Here is an 18,690-nt window from a genome sequence, read left to right as displayed (position 1 = left end):
GGGGGGGGGTGGGGAGATGGCCGCGATCGCGGTCACTACCCAATGTGGAGTTCATGACCTGAGTCAAAATTTTTATGAAATTCTTGTTCATGACCCGTTTTGGTTGTGAACTGAGACGTTCGTGAGCTGAGGTGCCACTGTATTTAGAGATCAAATGCCCTCTCATAGAGGACAGTCTTAACCTGGCACTTAAAAGATAAGAGTTGGTGCCAGGCAGGACATAAGTGGGGAGCTTGCTCCATAATTAGGGGGCCACCATTGAAAAGACCCTCTTCCTTTGTGTGACCAGCTGAACTTCCATAGAAGGAAGCAATGAGAGGCATGCTCCAGAACTTGACTGAAAATGCAGCTGGGAGATGTACTCCATCAAGCCACATAAGGCAATAAATGCTGTTACATTTATGTCTGGATACATGAATTATTGTACTGACTGAAGCTCTTCAATGGGAGCCAAGACTCAAGGTATCAAGGTTATTTTCTGAAAGTTAAAACATCTCAGCACATATGAAAAAATAACCAATAGAAATATTTGGTGGTAAAAGTGGGAGTGGGACATCCCCGAAGCATCTAAAAAGAGCAGGTTACATGAATTTAGTGTCCAGATCCTTAAATCAATTTCTGGACTTGCCTGTGCTTTGGCATTCATTCTTTTGGCTCATTGGCTGTACTCTTAGACAAGATGCTTCTTTTCGTGTGTGACATTGCTTAGGTTGCATTGCTTTGCATTGCCTAGGACCCAATGGAATGTAAAGGGAAGCACTGATACCATCTTGATATCAGTGGGAAGAAATAAATTTCTCCTCTCTGAATGCTTAAACCTTTTAGCACATGGAAATTCTGGAAGAATTCTGTTGTGAACAGCTGTTCTTAAGTGTAAATCCAATGACATAAAAGGATTATAGAGTAACTCAATACAATCACAGAAATACGAGTGGCCTTGAGTTGTCAACAACAGGAATGCACTTGGATTACTGAAGGGTCAGTGGCTAACCGAGAAATAAAATGGAATGTAGCACTTCGCGAGCAGTAACAGTTAGCATAGACATTTGGCTTCCTTATTAACAAATGTACATTAGTAAAGCTCTTAAAGGCAACTAAAAATAAATGATTGTGATAATTTATTATAAAACAGTGGAATATTAGTTAAAACTAAGCCAAGAAAAAGGGAAAAGAGAAACTATGTAAATATTATTATAATAAAATGCATGATAGATGAGATTAGACCTTGTTTCCCAACATAAACAATGGAGAAGACAGGACACTTTGTTGCAGAACATGTTTCCTACCAGTAAGAGTCAGCCTGGCATAATCTTAAAACAAAATTTTTAAATGAATTAAACCATTTTTCTAAATGTTGTCTTTACTCTTATGTTGGTCACTTCCTGTTTGGTGCTCCTTAATCTGTGTCTTTCCACTGCATCACAGAGTTACTCATTTTTAGGGAGACTTGAATTCAAAGTCCTGATTAAGTGGATGGCCTTCTGCAAGTCATTATCTGTCACTCTAACTCACTTTGCAGGGCTGTTATGAGGATAAACTCAAGTTTCTCCTTGAGGGAAGGCATAACCCTACCATATTTAGACAGGGGAAAAAATTCTTCAACTCCCAGCATTCCCAGTCAGGATGAATGAATACACTTAGCACATGCATATTCAGTCTAAATCTGTCAGAAAATGTTTAACTGAATTATATTTAAACACAGGAATGAATTCCCTTGAAGGTTCAGCCCTTTGGTTTCTAAACTCTGACTAGACAGCGCTAGGAAAATGTGAAGCCCCAGCTCTAACCTTGGAAAAGTCTTCCAACATTGTAGTAAATTTGGAGTGCCCTCTGCTGCCTTTCAGCCAGTGCAGTTCTCTCTGTGCCTCTGACTCTAAAGTTGCATGTGCAAATTCAGAACCATTACTGGTGCTGGGGGCAGGATGGGGAAGGCAAGACCAGGAATTTTCCAGGTTATGAGGAATGCCAGTGATGCCTCAGCCCCTCCTTTTTCTGAGAACAAGTAAAGCTCTCAGATAGCCAAAATCAGCCATCTATGTGTTTTGGAAGGCAAGTTCCTCCTGCCTTCCATTGGATTTCTGTAAACCTCCAAGATCAGAGGATTATGAACAGTGACATTAGATAGCACTTTAGTTTTTAAAAAGCCAGGCTGGAACAGTGCTCAGCTGAAGGTGTTCCTGCTTTTTCATGGAATGGAGTAACACAAGGAAATGGTTCGTGTGATGGCCACATGGGTTTCATCTTTACAGGGAGTGGGCCTGAGGAAGAAGGATCCATGAAAACACAGGGGCTGACTTTTTGGTTCCCGGCTTTGCAAGCTGAAATGGAGAATTGCATTCAGAGAGAAATAAGGACTACCCCCTGTGATCATCGTTGAAGGAGTTGGTGAGATGTTCCAGCTCACTGCAGACTAGAGAATCATAAAGTTTCAAAACTGGCAATGTCCACCACTGCCCATGAAGACTACATCCTTCTCAATTTCGATGTATTCCAAACACCTCATTATATCATGCATTTCTCCCCAAGTTGATTTTGCACTTGTGCTTTGGGATAATTGATGTACAGAAAATTGCAGAAATTGATAACCTTATTTCTCCTCAGTTATGGACTCAGTATTCTTGTCTATTTTTCATAATTCTGTGTTTGCATTTTCAGCAAGGAAAAACTGCACTAACTATAGCTTCAAGAAGCAATCATGCCTTGGTTGTAGATATGATTATAAAAGCAGAGAGATATTACATCTGGAAACAGGTAAGAAACTACTTTAATTCATACCCACTTTTTCGGAAGCAGATTTCTCCAGTGTGTTAAACTGCTTTTGCAAAATTTGGTTTTTTAGGTTGTGGGTTCCCAAGGCCCAAGATAGGCCTCTTTGCAGAGCTGCTAGAAAATGTTAGAAACACCCCAGTCCCCTCCCCTCCCCCCAGTAGCTTTTGTTTATGCCTTCATTGGTATTGACAGGACAGTAAGCAGCTCAGCTTTTAAAAAAAAACTTCCTTAATATCCCCTGTGCGTCTCTGTTTCCATTTTTAGCTGATTATATTAGGAACTGATGGAACAGATCACTATTTGCAGGAGATTTTGGCTTTTTTGAGAAGCAAAATTATGCATGTTTACATGAAAGAAAGTCTCACCATTTTCAGTCAGCTTTACTCCTTTGAATGAATGTTTCAAAACCTTAGAACCTTAGAAACATTGAACATTGCTTTTTCATCAGTCTGCCCCCTACTATGTTTGGATTAAGACTGCTCCCCCCATTTATTTATTTATTTATTTAAAACATTTTTATGCCGCCCCCATTGCAACAAAGCCTTGGGGCAGCTCACAACAAGAACAAAATTATACAATAAAAATATTAAAACCCGGTGCATCTCGGCTTAAAAAATTTAAAATCCTACAAATAACCAATACATTAACACTTAAAATAAGTTTTAAATAAAAAGGTCTTAGCCTGGCGCTGAAAAACAAATAACGACGGCGCCAGGTAGACCTCTCTGGGGAGCGCATTCCATAGGTGGGGCGCCACCGCAGAGAAGGCCCTCCTCCCGGTACTCACCCTCCTAATATCATTCACAGAGGGTTCCCGGAGAAGGGCATTTGTTGCTGATCTCAAGGGGCGGGAGGGCATATATGGATGCAAGCGTTCCTTTAGATAGCCAGGACCCAAGCTGTTGAGGGCTTTACAGGTCATCACCAACACCTTGAATTGGGCCCGGACTTCAATCGGGAGCCAGTGGAGCTGACGGAGAACTGAGGTTATATGAGAACAACGCCCAGTCCCCGTCAGCAGCCTGGCAGCTCTATTCTGCACCAATTGAAGTATCCGGACCGTCTTCAAGGGTAGCCCCACGTAGAGCATGTTGCAGAAATCTAATCAGGAAGTTACCAATGCATGTGTCACTGTCGCCAGGCAGTCGTTCTCCAGGAAGGGACGCAGCTGATGGATCAGCCGAAGCTGAAGGAAAGCACTTCTTGCCACCGCCGTCACCTGAGCTTCTAAAGACAGCTCAGGGTTGAGGAGCACTCCTAAGCTGCGAACCCTGTCCCTCAGAGGGAGTGCAACCCCATTTAGTTCAAGGCCCAAGTCCCCCATCCTGAGGCCCAAACCACCCACCAACAGGACCTCTGTCTTGTCTGGATTGAGCTTCAGTTTATTGACCCTCATCCAGCCCATTACCTCGGCCAGGCACCAGTTCAGCACAGCCACTGCCTCACCTGGATTGGTGGAAAACAAGAGGTAGAGCTGGGTATCATCAGCATACTGATGATTCCGCAGCCCACACCTCCTGATGACCTCTCCCAGCGGTTTCATGTAGATGTTGAATAGCAAGGGGGACAAAATAGACCCCTGCAGAACTCCATGGCATAACTGCCATGGCGCAGAGCCATAGTCCCCCAGCACCACCTTCTGAAATCGGCCGTCGAGATAGGAGCAGAACCAGCACCACGCGGTGCCTCCATTACTAATGTTTTTCTCGGGGAAGCACCTTTCTTACCCCATTGCCTTATGCTATGCAAATAGATTGCCTAGACTGTTCATTATGATTAATACTCATTTTTGCCAATATCACTTAACATGCATTTAAGAACATAAGAAGAGCCATGCTAGATCGTATCACTTCAGCGTTTTTCCCACAGTGACCAGCCAGATGCCTGTGGGGACCCCAGAAGCAGGTCATGAGTGCAGTAGTACCCTCCGAATCATATTCCAGCAACTGGCATTGAGAAGTACTTAAAACATTTGCAGCAGTGTGAGTGTTACTCTGTCTGCATGCACACACGTCAGTCTGTTTTGTGTCCTGAGATTCGCTGCATGATGTCCTTCTAACAGCCCCCATGGAGTCAGGGGTGTCCTATCCATATAACTGACAGCAAGCTCAAGGGTCCTGCAGGAAGAACCACAGAGTTCTTGGAAGCTTCCACTGCCATGCTATCATATGACTGTGGTGACACTGTGCATGCAGGTCCTCTGTGGGAAAGCTGCAGAGCAGCAAGTGGAAGTACAATGGATATCGAGCACAATTTCAGTCTGGATACATTCATACAAATCCTAAAAATTCTGGACATAATTTCTTGGCAGACATTGCATGCTGCTTGCTGCATTTTACAGAGCTAGTACGATACGGTGAATAGAACAATAGATTGGGATTCTGGAAACCCATTCTGTCATGTAGTCCACTTACAGGCCATGTAACTCACAAGGCACTGGGCAGGTTTGCACATCATGCCAACCTACCCAGCAATAAGCCATGGTGGATTGGTTGGTGGCTAAACAATCCACAGAGTGCTTGACAAAGCTTTGGGCTCACCATGCTTTGTCTGTTCCCTCCTTTCCCCTCAGTCCTCTTGCACGGAACCCTGTGACAAGACTAACTTGGCTTCCCCTGAACTTCCTCTTACCCCCACCCTCCACATCATAAAAACGGGCTTTCACAGCTGGCTTCCACAATCCCTGCTTTGACAGCCCTTTCAGACTGCCTCAGTGGCACATTAGAGGGCTTGTCAATGGCTGGCAAATCTTCAGAAGTTCAAAAAACTGTGCAAATAGGTTTGTTTGTTTAAGTATTATTTTGTAATAAAAGCAGGTTGCTTACCTGTGACTGATGTTCTTCGAGTGGCCATCTGTGCAGTCACACATATGGGTGCTGTGCCTGCGCAGTGCCTTTGGCCGGAAGATTACAAGCTAACGGTTTTTGGTGGGAAAGCTCCGCTCCCCCTCCCCCATGGCCTATAAAGAGCGGAGCGTCCGCCATTTTGTTCAGTCTTTGATGACCAAATGTACGCCCCCGTGTGGAAAAAATATTCCTACTGTAAATGATATCGGTACCAAGAAAAAAGGAAACGTTCGGTACCGACGAAAAATATCCACTCACCGACACCAAGCGGGGCCAGTGGGTGGGTTGTGTGACTGCACAGATGGCCACTCGAAGAACATCAGTTACAGGTAAGCAACCTGCTTTTCTTTGTTGTGGCCTCTGTGCATCACACATATGGGTAGATTAACAAGCTTACCATAATGGAGGAGGGGAGGTGTCCTCAACGAAGAACAGATGAAAGAACGGCTCTGCCGAAGGAGCAATCTTGTCGAGCCCGAACGTCTAAACGATAATGTTTGGCGAAAGTGCAAGGGTTCGCCCAAGTAGCAGCCCGACATACATCGTCAATCAGTACTCCTGATGCAAAGGCAGAGGAGGTAGCAACAGCCCTAGTTGAATGGCTTCGAGGAGCTGTGGGTAAATCAATCTTAGCCAGTTGATAGGATAAAGTGATAGTATGGACTATCCACTTAGAAAGTCTTTGTGGAGTGACAGGAGCGCCCTGATCTCCGGCAGCATATTTAACGAAAAGTCTATTTGAACACCAAATAGATTCCGTCCTAGATCTGTAGAAGGCTAAACAGTGCCGAACGTCAAGTGAGTGCAATGATCTCTCTAGCGGAGTCGATGGAGACAGAAAGAAGGCCGGCAAATTGATATCTTGTTCCATATGAAAGGGAGTGGACACTTTTGGGAGAAAAGATGGATCGAGCCTCAGGACAACCTTTTCTCTATGAAAGTTGAGGTAAGGTGGGTCTACGTGGAGAGCTCACTGGCCCTTCGGGCCGAGGTAACCGCTACTAGAAACGCTGTCTTCTATCAAACAAGACGTAAATCAACTGTTGCTAACGGTTCAAAAGGAGCTCTTGTAAGTGCTTGCAAAACAACAGAGAGACTCCAGGTAGGCATTACTGGCCTGATCGATGGATTCAGATTATAAAGTCCCTTCAGAAACCTCTTAACAGTAGGTTGAGAAAAGATGGACGCTCCATCTAGCATGCCACGATGATAGGCGACTGCCGCTGTATACACCTTAATCGAAGATGGTTTCAGTCCAGAGTGATGTAGTTCTAAGAGGAACGGGAGAATTTGGTGCATTGATGATGTAAGTGGAGAGAATGAACGAGACTCGGAAAAGGTGGAAAATCTTCTCCATTTAGCTGCATAAGACTTCCGTGTGGAAGGCTTTAGAGCAGAATCCAAGATGTATTGAATGTCCGGATGAAAGGTTGTCGGATTCGATGGAGCAATAGTCGGGTCCGACAGTGCTGGAGCAGCGCTGACTCCAGCAGATTCGAAGGTTGCAAGTGTAGCGGATTCGAAGGTAGGATTCAAACCACTTGAAGTAGTCGACGGTATAGACGTAACAAAGTCAGCTATCGAATTCGCCATGCTGTTAGTTTCAACGATAGTATATCTGGGTGGTGAAGTGCACCGTCCTGCTGGGTTATGAGGTACGGGAGCGGTGGAAGATGAAGGTATTCCCCATGAGAAATGTCCAGCAATGTGGGAAACCAAGGTTGGCGTGGCCACCAAGGAGTAATTAGTATCCCCATGGCCCGATCGTATACAATCTTCACTATGACTCTCATCACCAGAGGAATCGGTGGGAAGGCGTAAAAATTCAGGTTGTTCCATGGAATCTTGAAGGCATCCCCTAGGGATTTGCACCTGATTCCCACTCTCGAACAGAAAGTCGCACACACCTTGTTCTGTTGGTTGGTGAACAAGTCCATGTTGGGAAACCCCCAGCAATGAAAAAGGTCCTCGCGTGTCTGGGGATTTAGTTCCCATTCGTGAGAGATGAGCATGCGCCTGCTGAGAAGGTCCGCTTCCACATTGTCCGTACCGGCCAGATGGACTGCTATCATCGGAATGTCTTTTAAAATGCACCAGTCCCAGATCTGCATAGAAAGTCTGGCCAGGGTCGGAGATTTCGTCCCAATTTGTTTGTTCAGATAAAAAGCAGTGGCTATATTGTCCGACGTTATCTGAACGACCCGATGTTGAAGAACATCTTTGAAAGAGTGTAGGGCTTTGAATACGGCCAACAGTTCCAGGAAGTTGATATGATTCGTGGATTCCCGACGAGTCCACGTGCTCTGAGTATACAGGCTGGAGCATACCGCTCCCCAACCCAGAAGAGACGCGTCGGTACTGACTGTTATCGATGGGCATCGGGGCCTGAAGGGGACCCCAACAGTCAGATTGTCCGGGACCGACCACCATAGTAGGGAATGGAGTACCGAGGATGGGACTCGAAGCAGTTTCGACGGTGGATCTCTCTGTGGGTGGAACGCTTTGTTGAAAAATAGCTGCAGAGGATGAAGTCTCAGTCTGGCGTGTGGTACCTTCAGTGTCCTAGAAGCCTCTGGATGGAATTAGCTGGAACCGATCTGCCTCGTCGCATTCGATGGACATAGCAAGCGAGAGTCAGTTGTCTGTCCCGAGGGAGGAATGCCTTTTCTAACATCGAATCCAAGTGGGCTCCGATGAACATAAGCCTCTGTACCGGAAGGAGAGAAGATTTCTCGGTATTAATGCATAGGCCCAGATCGTCCAATAAGGCACAGGTAATATGGATAGAAGTGAGAAGCGCTTCCCTGGACCTGGAGACCAGGAGCCAGTCATCAAGGTAAGGATAATCTTGTATGCCCTGGAGGCGTAGGTAAGCACAGACAGGGGCCATGCATTTAGTGAACCCTCTCGGAGCGGTGGCCAAACCAAAGGGTAGAACCATGAATTCGTAGAAATTTGAGGCAACAGCAAAGCGAAGGAAACGCCTATGTTTGGATGGATCGCAATATGGAAATAGGCGTCCTTCAGATCCAATGAGGTGAACCAATCCTCTCTCCTTAGCAGTGGCAAAATATTTTGGAGGGTGGTCATTCGACATCGTCATTGTCACGATGAATTGATTCAGACTACGTAAGTCTAAAATCAGGCGTAGGCCACCATCCCGTTTGGGAACTGTAAAATATCTAGAATAGAATCCGTGAAGTCCGACATATTGAGTTAGTTGACGAATCACTCCTTTACGAAGAAGTTGTGGTATTTCATCGAGCAGTACCGGCGAGCATGATGTAAACCGGATCGGACTTGATGGAGGGACGGTGTCGAATTCTATCCTATAGCCGTGCTGTATGATGGACAATACCCACCGATCAGATGTGATGGACTCCCAAATGGGGAGTCAGCTTCTCAGCCGGTCCCCAGATGAGAGTGGGGTGGGTATGGGATAGGTTAGAGGAATGGTTCGCCAGTCCCGTCAACGCTGCCTCCTGTCATCATATCGGCGGTGACCCTGTTGGTAGCGTTGTTGGGGCTGTTGTCAGTGGCGTAGTTGTTGTTGTTGCTGCCTGTGCTGAGGCTGTTGCCTGGGATGGTAAGGCTGTCTGTATGGCGGACGGGTCCATGCCCACTTACGCCTCGGTTGCGACTGGAGTTCCATCCATTGGGCCGTCATGCGGGACTCATGAAGTTTTTTGAGTTTGTGATCTGTCTTTGAGTGGAAAAGCCCGGACTCGTCAAAGGGCATTTCCTCGATTTGGTGCTTGGTCTCTTCGGGGAAGTTGCCGCTCCTCAGCCACGCATGCCTGCGAAGGGAGACGGCAGCGACCAAGGCCCTTGAGTTGGTGTCTACATGGTGCCTGGCTGTGGACAGCTGTTGAACTGCGACGTGTATCGCCTCCTTAATTAGCACCTTGGCCAAGTCGCTCTGGTGGTCTGGGAGGGCCGAGATGACGTTGTGGAGGCGTTGCATTATAAAATACCGGTATCTCGCCAATGCCGCCTCGTAGTTCGAGATACGCAGTCCCAAGCCTGAAGCTGCATAGACTCTCCTGGCCAGGAAGTCGATCTTACAGCCCTCCTTATCTCACGGAGCGGTGTGGTCTCTTGCCTCTCTACCCTGGGAAGGCTTCACCACGACCGAGTTCGGCTTGGGGTGGCGGAGGAGGAATGGGATGTCCTCCTCCCGAACCCGGTACATGGCTTCGTACCTCCATGATGTGGGTTGAGGGTGAGAGGGCAAGTCCCAGGGTTGCGTCATCGCCTGCCGTAGGGTGGTGATCAAGGGCAGGACGATGGAGGTGGACTGCTCCCCGCGGACGTCGTCATAAAATTTATCCGTCAACGGCCCCGGGTGCTGGACGGCGTCAATATCCAGGGACTGGATGAGCCTGGACATCAGCTCCGCGAAGGAGACGTGGGACTCGTCCGGTGACGCAGGGCCCTGGGAGGTCACCACGACATCGGGAGAGGTGGAATCGATGTCCAAGTCGGCAGAGTCCGTGCCATAATACGGAGGAGCCAAAGAAGAGGACTCCACCAGCAAGACAGACCAGCTGCTTTCATCCCGGGAAACGGGATGCGTGCCTCGGATTCAGCGGCAGTGGGCGATCACGAGAGCGTGGTGGGGATCGATCCCTCGGTGCGGGATAGTACCCGGTAGAGTATGGCTCGCCCCAAGATGGATAATAGGAGTGACGCCATTCCTCAGATCGTTGTTCCCTGGAGCGACTCCTGCAGGCCCTGGGCGGGGATCCGACCACATCCGCCTCCATTGTGGCCATGGGCATAGGCGTGGATGACCTAACCCTGGGGGGATAGTCTTGAATTTCCCCATCAGAGATCGACCCCCGCTGAAGAGGTGGAAGTGGCTCAGTGGGGAGGTCGGCCACACGCCGAGGGGACTCATAAGGGGTGACCCTCATGGCTGCCTGGAGTACTGGCTCGGGTGGGGTTGGTATGGTAGCTGCCACCGGTACCAACGCGGCAGTCGAACCCGAGTCACGGTGCCATGGCCACTCCGGATCCTTTGCCTTCTGGGTCGGTTTAGGAGGCTTCTCCATGCTGGCCTTCTTTGCTGATTTATCAGCATCAGCATGTTTGCGCTTCTCGCATTTCTTCTTGGGAGAAGTGGGTGGGGCCCTCAGGGCAGAGGCAACTTCATCCGAAGGGCATGAGGGCAGGACCACCGTAGCCGGGCCAGGCTCCGGAGCGACGATGAGTGGGTCGGACTGCATAAGAGCCCGATCCCACAGGAGCCTCCAGAGGTGGTTCTCCCGATTTTTCCTGGCCTGCTTAGAGAAGGCCAGGCAGTGGGAGCACTTGTCGGTCCTATGCCCCTCCCCCAAGCAGAGGAGGCATAGGTCGTGCGGGTCAGATGGAGACATCTTCGACCCACATTCCGCGCATTTGCGGAAAGCCGCTCACTGCGCCATCTCAAGAAGAGGAAAAAAAGAAGACAGTGCAGAGGGTAAGAATATATTTTTGGGTTTTTTTTATAGAAGAAGGTAGAACGGTAGAATGATACGATAGAACTATAGAACTAACAGGAACTAACAAGAACTATAGAGATAACAAGAACTAACAGGGATATAAAACTGGGAGCTTAATAAGGAGAAGAAATAGGCCATGAGTAACGGTCAGAGCGATAGTCGAAAGTGGCACGAGGCACAGCGAAGGGCGGTTGCAAAGACTGAACAAAATGGCGGACGCTCCGCTCTTTATAGGCCATGGGGGAGGGGGAGCGGAGCTTTCCCGCCAAAAACCGTTAGCTTGTAATCTTCTGGCCAAAGGCACTGCGCAGGCGCAGCACCCATATGTGTGATGCACAGAGGCCACAACAAAGAACTGTACTTGTGGTTTGCAAGCATAGGAGAAGCCCATGCAAATAGTTTTTGAATGGGTTTTTGTAGCACTTGTGCAACAGTAGAGGTTAGGAGTTGCTCAAGTGCCACTTGGGCACTTGTGGGGCAGCTGACTCTGGCACATGCATAGACAGGTTTGGCAAGAGCATTATCAGGTTTTGCTGCTCTTGCCAAAAGAGGTGCCAGCCAATCCACAGTATGCACCGTGTGGCCATCCACCTGGATTTAGATGACACAAGTCTGAGTGGCTTGTCCTAAAATAAGTCACCCTGTAGGAATTGATCTGGATTCACATGGCATGATAAACCTTCATGGTTTGCTACCCATAATCTGGATTGTCGTGTTATTCCAAACCATTGTCTCTCAGATTAACCTGCCTCTCAGGGTTGTTGTGAAAATAAAACATAAGCTAACTTGAGCTTTGTGGAAGGACAGGCTATAAAAAGCACAACAAATATATGTATGTATGCATGTATATAAGTGTGTGGCCTTAAGTGAGGAGGAAGCTTGGAGATTTCTGCTTTTGCTGCAGAGATAAAAGGTTTTACATTCTGGAGATGAAACATCTGGACCTCTTCTGGCTTTTTAGTCCACTGAATAAAACAGAGGGTGGAGGAAAGTGCAAGAAAATAACATGTAGTGTGGATTCATCCTGGTTTGGTGTTACTTGGCATTTATAATGTTGTTTCACACAATTAATGACATCCATAGTTTGTCTTCATAGTTGCCTTCTGTATGGGGAAATGAGGTTCAGACATAAGAACAAGCATCCTAGACTGCACAGAATGGCTGTTTTGGAGCCCAGATACTGCCATCAGAAGTGGGCAAAGGAGGGTAGTAACTGCTGCTGAATGGAGGAGCTGGTAAACAAGGGACCAGTGTTCCCCCCATCTCCCCAGGATTCTCATTAAAATTCCATCCTTTAGCTATGAGAAAACTTTGTGAAGATAAGCATGAAATAAAATGAAATACAAATGCTCTGGGAAATTGAATACAGTATATGCTGGAGAGAAAATTCCTATCACAAGTTTAATTCAGTTATTTACCACAGAGGTAGGAAAACTTTATTCTTCTACTTTTTCACAAGAACATTGGAATCCATAATCCAGAACCAGGTGCAGAAGGCATGCATCATAACCAAAACATTAATTCTTGCCTATGAATCAAGGGGAGTTCGGGTGATATAGTGATTAGTGCTGGACTGCAGAGACCTCACTTCAATTTCCCACTCAGCCATGAATCTCAGTGAATGAATTTAGACCAGTCATTGAATCTTAGTCTATGCTACCTCACAGAATTGTTGCAAGGATAAAATGGAGAGGAAGAGCATGTATGTGACCTTGGGCTCTTTGTAGGTAACGTGAAGTATAAATGTAACAAACCAACCAAGAACAGCAATGCAGGTGGTGCAGTGGTTTAAACTGCTGTGCTGCTGGGTTGGTTGATCGAAAGGTTGCCAGTTCGAATCTGCACAGTGGGGTGAGTGCCCGTTGCTCTGTCCCAGCTCCTGCCAACCTTGCAGTTTGAAAGCATGCAAATGCAAGTAGATAAAAATGCAAGTAGATTCCCACTTTCAGTGGGAAGGTAACAGCATTCTGTACACTTCAGTGTTTAGTCATGCCATCTGCATGACCACGGAGACTGTCTGCAGACAAACGCTGGCTCCCTTGGCTAGGAAACAGAGATGAGCACCACTCCCTAAAGTCAGACATGACTGGACTTAACATCAAGGGGAAACCTTTACCTTTAACCAAGAACAGAATGCAGAAAACAGAAGAATTATAGATAGGACTGCTCCTGAGCCTAGAAATTTGCCTTCTGTACCAGGATTGAAGTGAGCTCAGTCTCACATAACCCATTCTTGGTAATCTCAAACTCTCTTTAGGTGGAAAAAAGTCATTTTATGTTGTTCTTGTTAAACAGTTAGAAGTCACAGCTGCTGCAAATTACCCAGAAAAGTCTTCTGCATTCAAGCTTTAGCCTCTGAACTGAATGCTGACTACTTCTTTCCCTTCCACATTGGGTTGTGTGTTTTCTAAAGCAGCCTGAGTATTATCTGAACTATTCAGTGTTTTAGTATTTACTGGGGGGGTTTTTTGGGGGGGGGATGTAGCTTTGTTATTCTTGAATAATTACTCTTAAAAGAGTGGTGTGTTGAGAATTGTAAACAGCTAACTGGCAAATATACTAAAATGGCAACAAGTCAGAACATGTGTAACTGAAGATTTCTGTCATATAATTAATGCATTGGGAAATCAGTTTGCAGAATTGAGTGCAAGGACTGCTGTGCAAATGAAGCATCATTGCAATTTTGTAATAATATACCAGAAATACTGTCTTGGACCCTAAGATAAATGAACTTAAGAATTTTTTTCTGCTCCCTCCCCTTCATGGAGCCACTCCCCAAAAGCTAGGGCCAGGGAAAGAGGCTTCCTGACCGATGTGGGACATGGGGATGGCTATTGGAACTTTCCTTTTGTGAAGTTTCTTAACAGGATCTGAGCTTGACTTGAAGCAATTTTTTCCTCCATTAGCAACCAGTTTAGTCCCATCCTATGTTGTCCAAGAGGACCTGGGGGAAAGCTTTTTATTACCTGCAAAAAAAGTATACTGTGAAAAACAACATAATTAAGTCTCCGCAGATTACCTAGTAATTCTTTATTTTCCAGAAGCACTGCCAAAACGTTGATCTGCCAAATGATAACATATATTTTAAACAAGATCACAGTCTGCAGACCAAACAGATCCGGTCCTCTCTTTGGAATTTGGCTTATAATCAATTAAAAATAAGGGAGTGGACAAAACTAGCACAATTCTGGAATTTTACAGACGAGCAGATCAAAGCTATTGAAGAACAATGGACAGGTAAATATCCTGGATTTTCTAAAAAATGGCAGGGTCCTCATTCCAAACATAAAGAGTTTTTGAATTAACATTTCTTTTGCTGTACACCAGGGGTGTGGAGCATGTACCACTGAAGATCTTGTTGGACTGCAATTCCTAACAGCTGTGGACAGCATAGGAATAGTAAAGGATGTTGGGAATTGCAGTCCAACATCTGAAATGTTACACATTCCCCATTTCTGCTCTAAGCCTTTCATCTAAATGCAGACTTCTGAAAGACAAGAAACTTCAAGATGAAATAAGTACTTACAAGAGTGTGAGGTGCACTAGAAATGGAATTTGCTGCCGGTGAGTTTTACACTGTGCACTGCATGCTCATAAGCCTTATGTGGCACCCTCCAAAGGACTTAAGGCTCTTCCAGACCAGTGCATATATCCTCATATCTGTCTACATTTGAGGGTAGGTTGAGGGGAAAATAGACTTTGGGCTTACCTCCTCTGATTCCCATCACAATCTCTCTGAGTTGAGCTGTTTCACGTGTTGTACCTCAACAGCTCAGCATGTTCAGGGTCCCCTAATACAGTTTATCCACTTTTCAACACCCTTTTATCTTCCCATTGTATTTACATTCTGTCTGGTTAAAGCATAGTAAAAGGGTAGAGAACCTTGAAGCCACCATGTTCCCAGTCCAGTGTGATTGGCAATTGTCTTTATTGAAACCACCCTTATTTAATGTAGGGTAGGATCTCTGTTCTAGTGATCAGGAAACATCCTTTGCTCATAATTATCATCATTTCAACTGCAAGTTTAAAAGCAGTATTTCTGAGCTGTACATGTGCAATCTCTGGCCTCCTGTCAGAAGAACAAAGAGACATTAACCCCCATCACTTAGTAATCTTTCATAGCAGCTTGCCTGTGCATTAAGATAATGGGTGAAGCCCTTTTCTGATTGCCTTTGGCAGAAGGAATGTGTTACAAAGAAGAGGGCCTTTGTGGGGGTAGTTGTCCAAGATCCTGAGGAGAGTCAACCGGCACCTGCTGTTAGATACTTTAGATGTTAGATTGGAGTGTTTTTATTTGCTTAGGATTTTAATTTGTTTATAGTTTATGGTTATTTTTATGGGCTTGAGGTCTTTTATTCCTTAGTTTTATGGTTTAGTATTTATTGCCTATTATATTTACTGTAACTTTGTATAGTACTGTAGTACTCCCATGAGTCTCTTTCCACAAGTCTCAGTAAATTCAGAATATCCCTTTACATTCTTACCAAGAATTTTGACTTTGAAACACAGAGTAATTACCTGGTCCTCTTGCTCCCCAGCCCCAACCAGACTTTTGCTGCATTCCCTTTGGAACAGAGGAACTTGGAGCAGGAAGCTGATTTCAGGGAAACATTCCTGAATAAGGCTACTAATCAGCCATGCTAGTTGTCCACTTTATGGACAGCATACCATGCAAAAGGTTTTATCTTCCTAAATAGTAAACTAGCATTTCGTATGTTTGGAGTAGGAAAGAAAAGCTACAAGGAACACGGGCACAGGATGCTTCTCATATGGTTACATGGTGTCTTAATGGCTGGCCAAAATCCAATTAAACATCTGTATGAAGATCTGGTGAGAGGGGGATTCCAACAGATCGCTGGTGAGCAATTATTATAGCATCACAGTGAGATTCCCTTCTCAAAATATAGATACCTTTATAGAGATGAGACTATAGCCATCAAGGGCTAGGGTCTTTCCATATGATTATTGGATTAGATTTTAGTTCTACCAAGTAACTCTGGATACCTCCAGTCCAGCAGCTGAGTCCAATCCTGGGTTCTTAGGTTTTTCTACACAAAGGATTTGTTATGCACTTGTCATGGATTCATGGCTATTTATGTTTTCTTTAGACCCTTTAGTTTCACTTTGGGGGTCTAAAAAGTACTCTCAGCAAGGGTTTTTTTTTTTAAACAGGGGACCACAATATTTAATTGTAAAGGTCAAAGAAAGCCTTTTTATGCTTGGGTATTTGTGATATTTCACTATATCACAGTATCACCTAGAAATTACGTAATGGAAAAACAGGAAGGGAAGCTCGAGTAATACTGAAATCTCAGTTCTGCAATAAAACTGCAAGTAGATGCAGTAGTTTCTGTTGGGCAAAAGGAGCGAGATTTACTGGATTTCTGTTTGAATAAAACAACCACCACATACTGCTCAGCAGTGTTACACTGCTGAGGAAGAAGTAAAAGAACAAAATGGCAGGGGATTGCTGCCTAGAGAGGCAATAATTTAGTCCAAGTCCTGGATAGCACCAATTTCTACAGAAGAGAATGAAGTTCCATGTGTGACTAACAGCACATAGTATTACTATAAAAATTACTACTACAACCACATTCCATTTATATTCCACCTTTTTCCGCTTGTGAGGAACCCAAGGTGACTTACACAACTCCATTTTGTCCCCCATACCACAAGCCTGTGAGGGAAGTTGGGCTCAGAGTCTGTGACTGACCTAAAGCCACGCAGTGATCCTCTTGGTCACATAAGTACAGGTTAGGTGACAAGTGGCTGGAGAGCAGCACTTGTGAAAGGGACCTCGGGGTACTGGCTGACTGCAGGCTCGACATGAGTCAGCAGTGTGACGCGGTGGTCAAGAGGGCGAATGTCACCCTTGGTTGCATAGCCAGAAGTGTAGCTTCTAGATCGAGAGAGGTGTTACTACCACTCTACATGACTCTGGTGCGCCCGCAACTGGAGTATTGTGCTTAGTTTGGGGCCCCTCATTACAGAAAGGATATAGCCAGGTTAGAGTCAGTGCGGCATAAGGCCACAAGGTTGGTGGCTGGTTTGCAGGGGATGGGGGATGAGGCGAGACTGAGGGAACTGGGTCTCTTCAGCCTGGAGGAGACTCAGAGGGGATATGCTGGCGACATACAGGTATGTGAGGGGATGTCACATGGAGATGGGTAGAGACCTGTTCTCCCCTGCAGAGCAAGGCAGGAGGCGCTCCAACAGAGCAAAGCTCAGGGAACCAAGGCTCCATTTAGATGCCAGGAAGCACTTCCTGACAGTTAGGACCCCGAGGGTGTGGAATGTGCTTCCATGAGAGGTCGTTGAGGCCCCATCAGTGCGGGTGTTCAAAGATAGGCTGGACATGCACATGGTGGACATGTCATGAGCGGAGCCGGCTGGTGCCAGAGGTCAGACTAGATGGCCCAGGAAGCCCCTTCTGACTCGCTCTGTTTCTATAAGCTGCACCCCCAAGTCCAACACAATTATATGCCATAGAGTTAGATGGGATTTACTCCTATGCAAACACAAAGCTCCTGCCCAAGTGTATCTACAGTCAGCAGAACATATAAAGCAAATACAGGAAACTAAATGGCAGCAAGCTAGTAAATAATACTGTTATTACCCCAAGTTGTAGTAAAAGAAAGCCGACCTTGTTTTGGGAAGGTTCTACTTTAGTTTCAAGCATACTATAATTTAACCAACCATCTTTTTTTGCAGCATGTGTCAGTTATGCATAAACCTATGTAAGGCACGTGTTATTTTCTGAACTCTAACAAGAGTATTTTCTTTTACAGAGAAGATCAGAGCAGAGAATAATGTTGGCACAGAATCCAAGAAGTGTGCAGTTTCATGAACTTAACCAACCAGGCATGCTTGTAGCTACATTCTAAAATAATTAACAAGTACTAAGCTTTTATTTATAAAAAGTAAAATGCTTCTTAAAAATTAGCCCATTTACTCCTTACACATTTCCTCCAATGTACTAACACTTTATACGTAAAATTATTTGGAGGGTTTTTTTTTCTTTTTTTCTCCCTGTTAAAAATGACCTAAAAAACTTAATGGATAAAATAATTAGTACCTTCACATGAAATAGGTTTGAATCTTAGGTTCTGGTATTGTCCAGTATTTCATATGCTAGTGATTTTCTGTCAGTAAAATTCATTGCAGAAGCAATGCTTTTCCTCATGCACAAATAAAATTAAAAGCCATATAACCCCTCTTAAAGTTTCCTTCGTTTTATTTTTCCAGATAGCTTCCTGAAAGCTGCACACTTTAAAAAAACCACAAGTTGGGGTGGATAAAATCCCATTAGGCTTGCACAATTCATTATCTCAGGAACTAAACAGGAGAACCAGTACCAAAAAGGCTGCACTTACCCAGATTTCTCTAGGAGCTTTCATCTCATGTTACCCCCTGGTGCCCTTCAAAGCGCTGCTCCTCGGGAGTCTTTGAAGTGGCAGTCAATGCAGCGTAATTGGAAGAGGAAACTGGTAAGCCCTCTGCACACGTGGCAGTGCCAGTACAAACAGACTGTTTGGATCCCGGCCAGTAAATAGGGATTTAAACAGCCATCCTAAGCTGTAAAGCAGTGCCAG

General features: G+C 45.4%; 1 protein-coding gene across 5 annotated transcripts in view; it reads left to right on the top strand.

Moving 5' to 3' along the window:
• Positions 1 to 18,319, top strand: part of ANKDD1B (ankyrin repeat and death domain containing 1B) — a 42,761-nt gene extending 24,442 nt beyond the window's left edge. For 2 of the 5 annotated variants that reach the window (XM_044446329.1, XM_044446331.1), the window contains exons 12-15: positions 2,656 to 2,751; positions 14,140 to 14,335; positions 15,825 to 15,956; positions 17,887 to 18,319. In XM_044446329.1, coding sequence (XP_044302264.1) covers positions 2,656 to 2,751; positions 14,140 to 14,335; positions 15,825 to 15,956; positions 17,887 to 17,945 — 483 coding nt within the window. In that variant the 3' untranslated portion in view covers positions 17,946 to 18,319. Of the gene's footprint in view, positions 1 to 2,655; positions 2,752 to 14,139; positions 14,336 to 14,581; positions 14,663 to 15,824; positions 15,957 to 17,886 lie in introns of those variants that run through there. The other 3 variants (XR_006416291.1, XM_044446330.1, XM_044446333.1) reach the window with 3 other exon arrangements.
• The last annotated feature ends 371 nt before the right edge of the window (positions 18,320 to 18,690 follow it).

This window comes from Varanus komodoensis, unplaced genomic scaffold, assembly GCF_004798865.1.
Source record: "Varanus komodoensis strain SLA01 unplaced genomic scaffold, ASM479886v1 scaffold5, whole genome shotgun sequence".
Taxonomy (NCBI): domain Eukaryota; kingdom Metazoa; phylum Chordata; class Lepidosauria; order Squamata; family Varanidae; genus Varanus; species Varanus komodoensis.
This window is presented reverse-complemented; position numbering and strand designations above follow the sequence as displayed.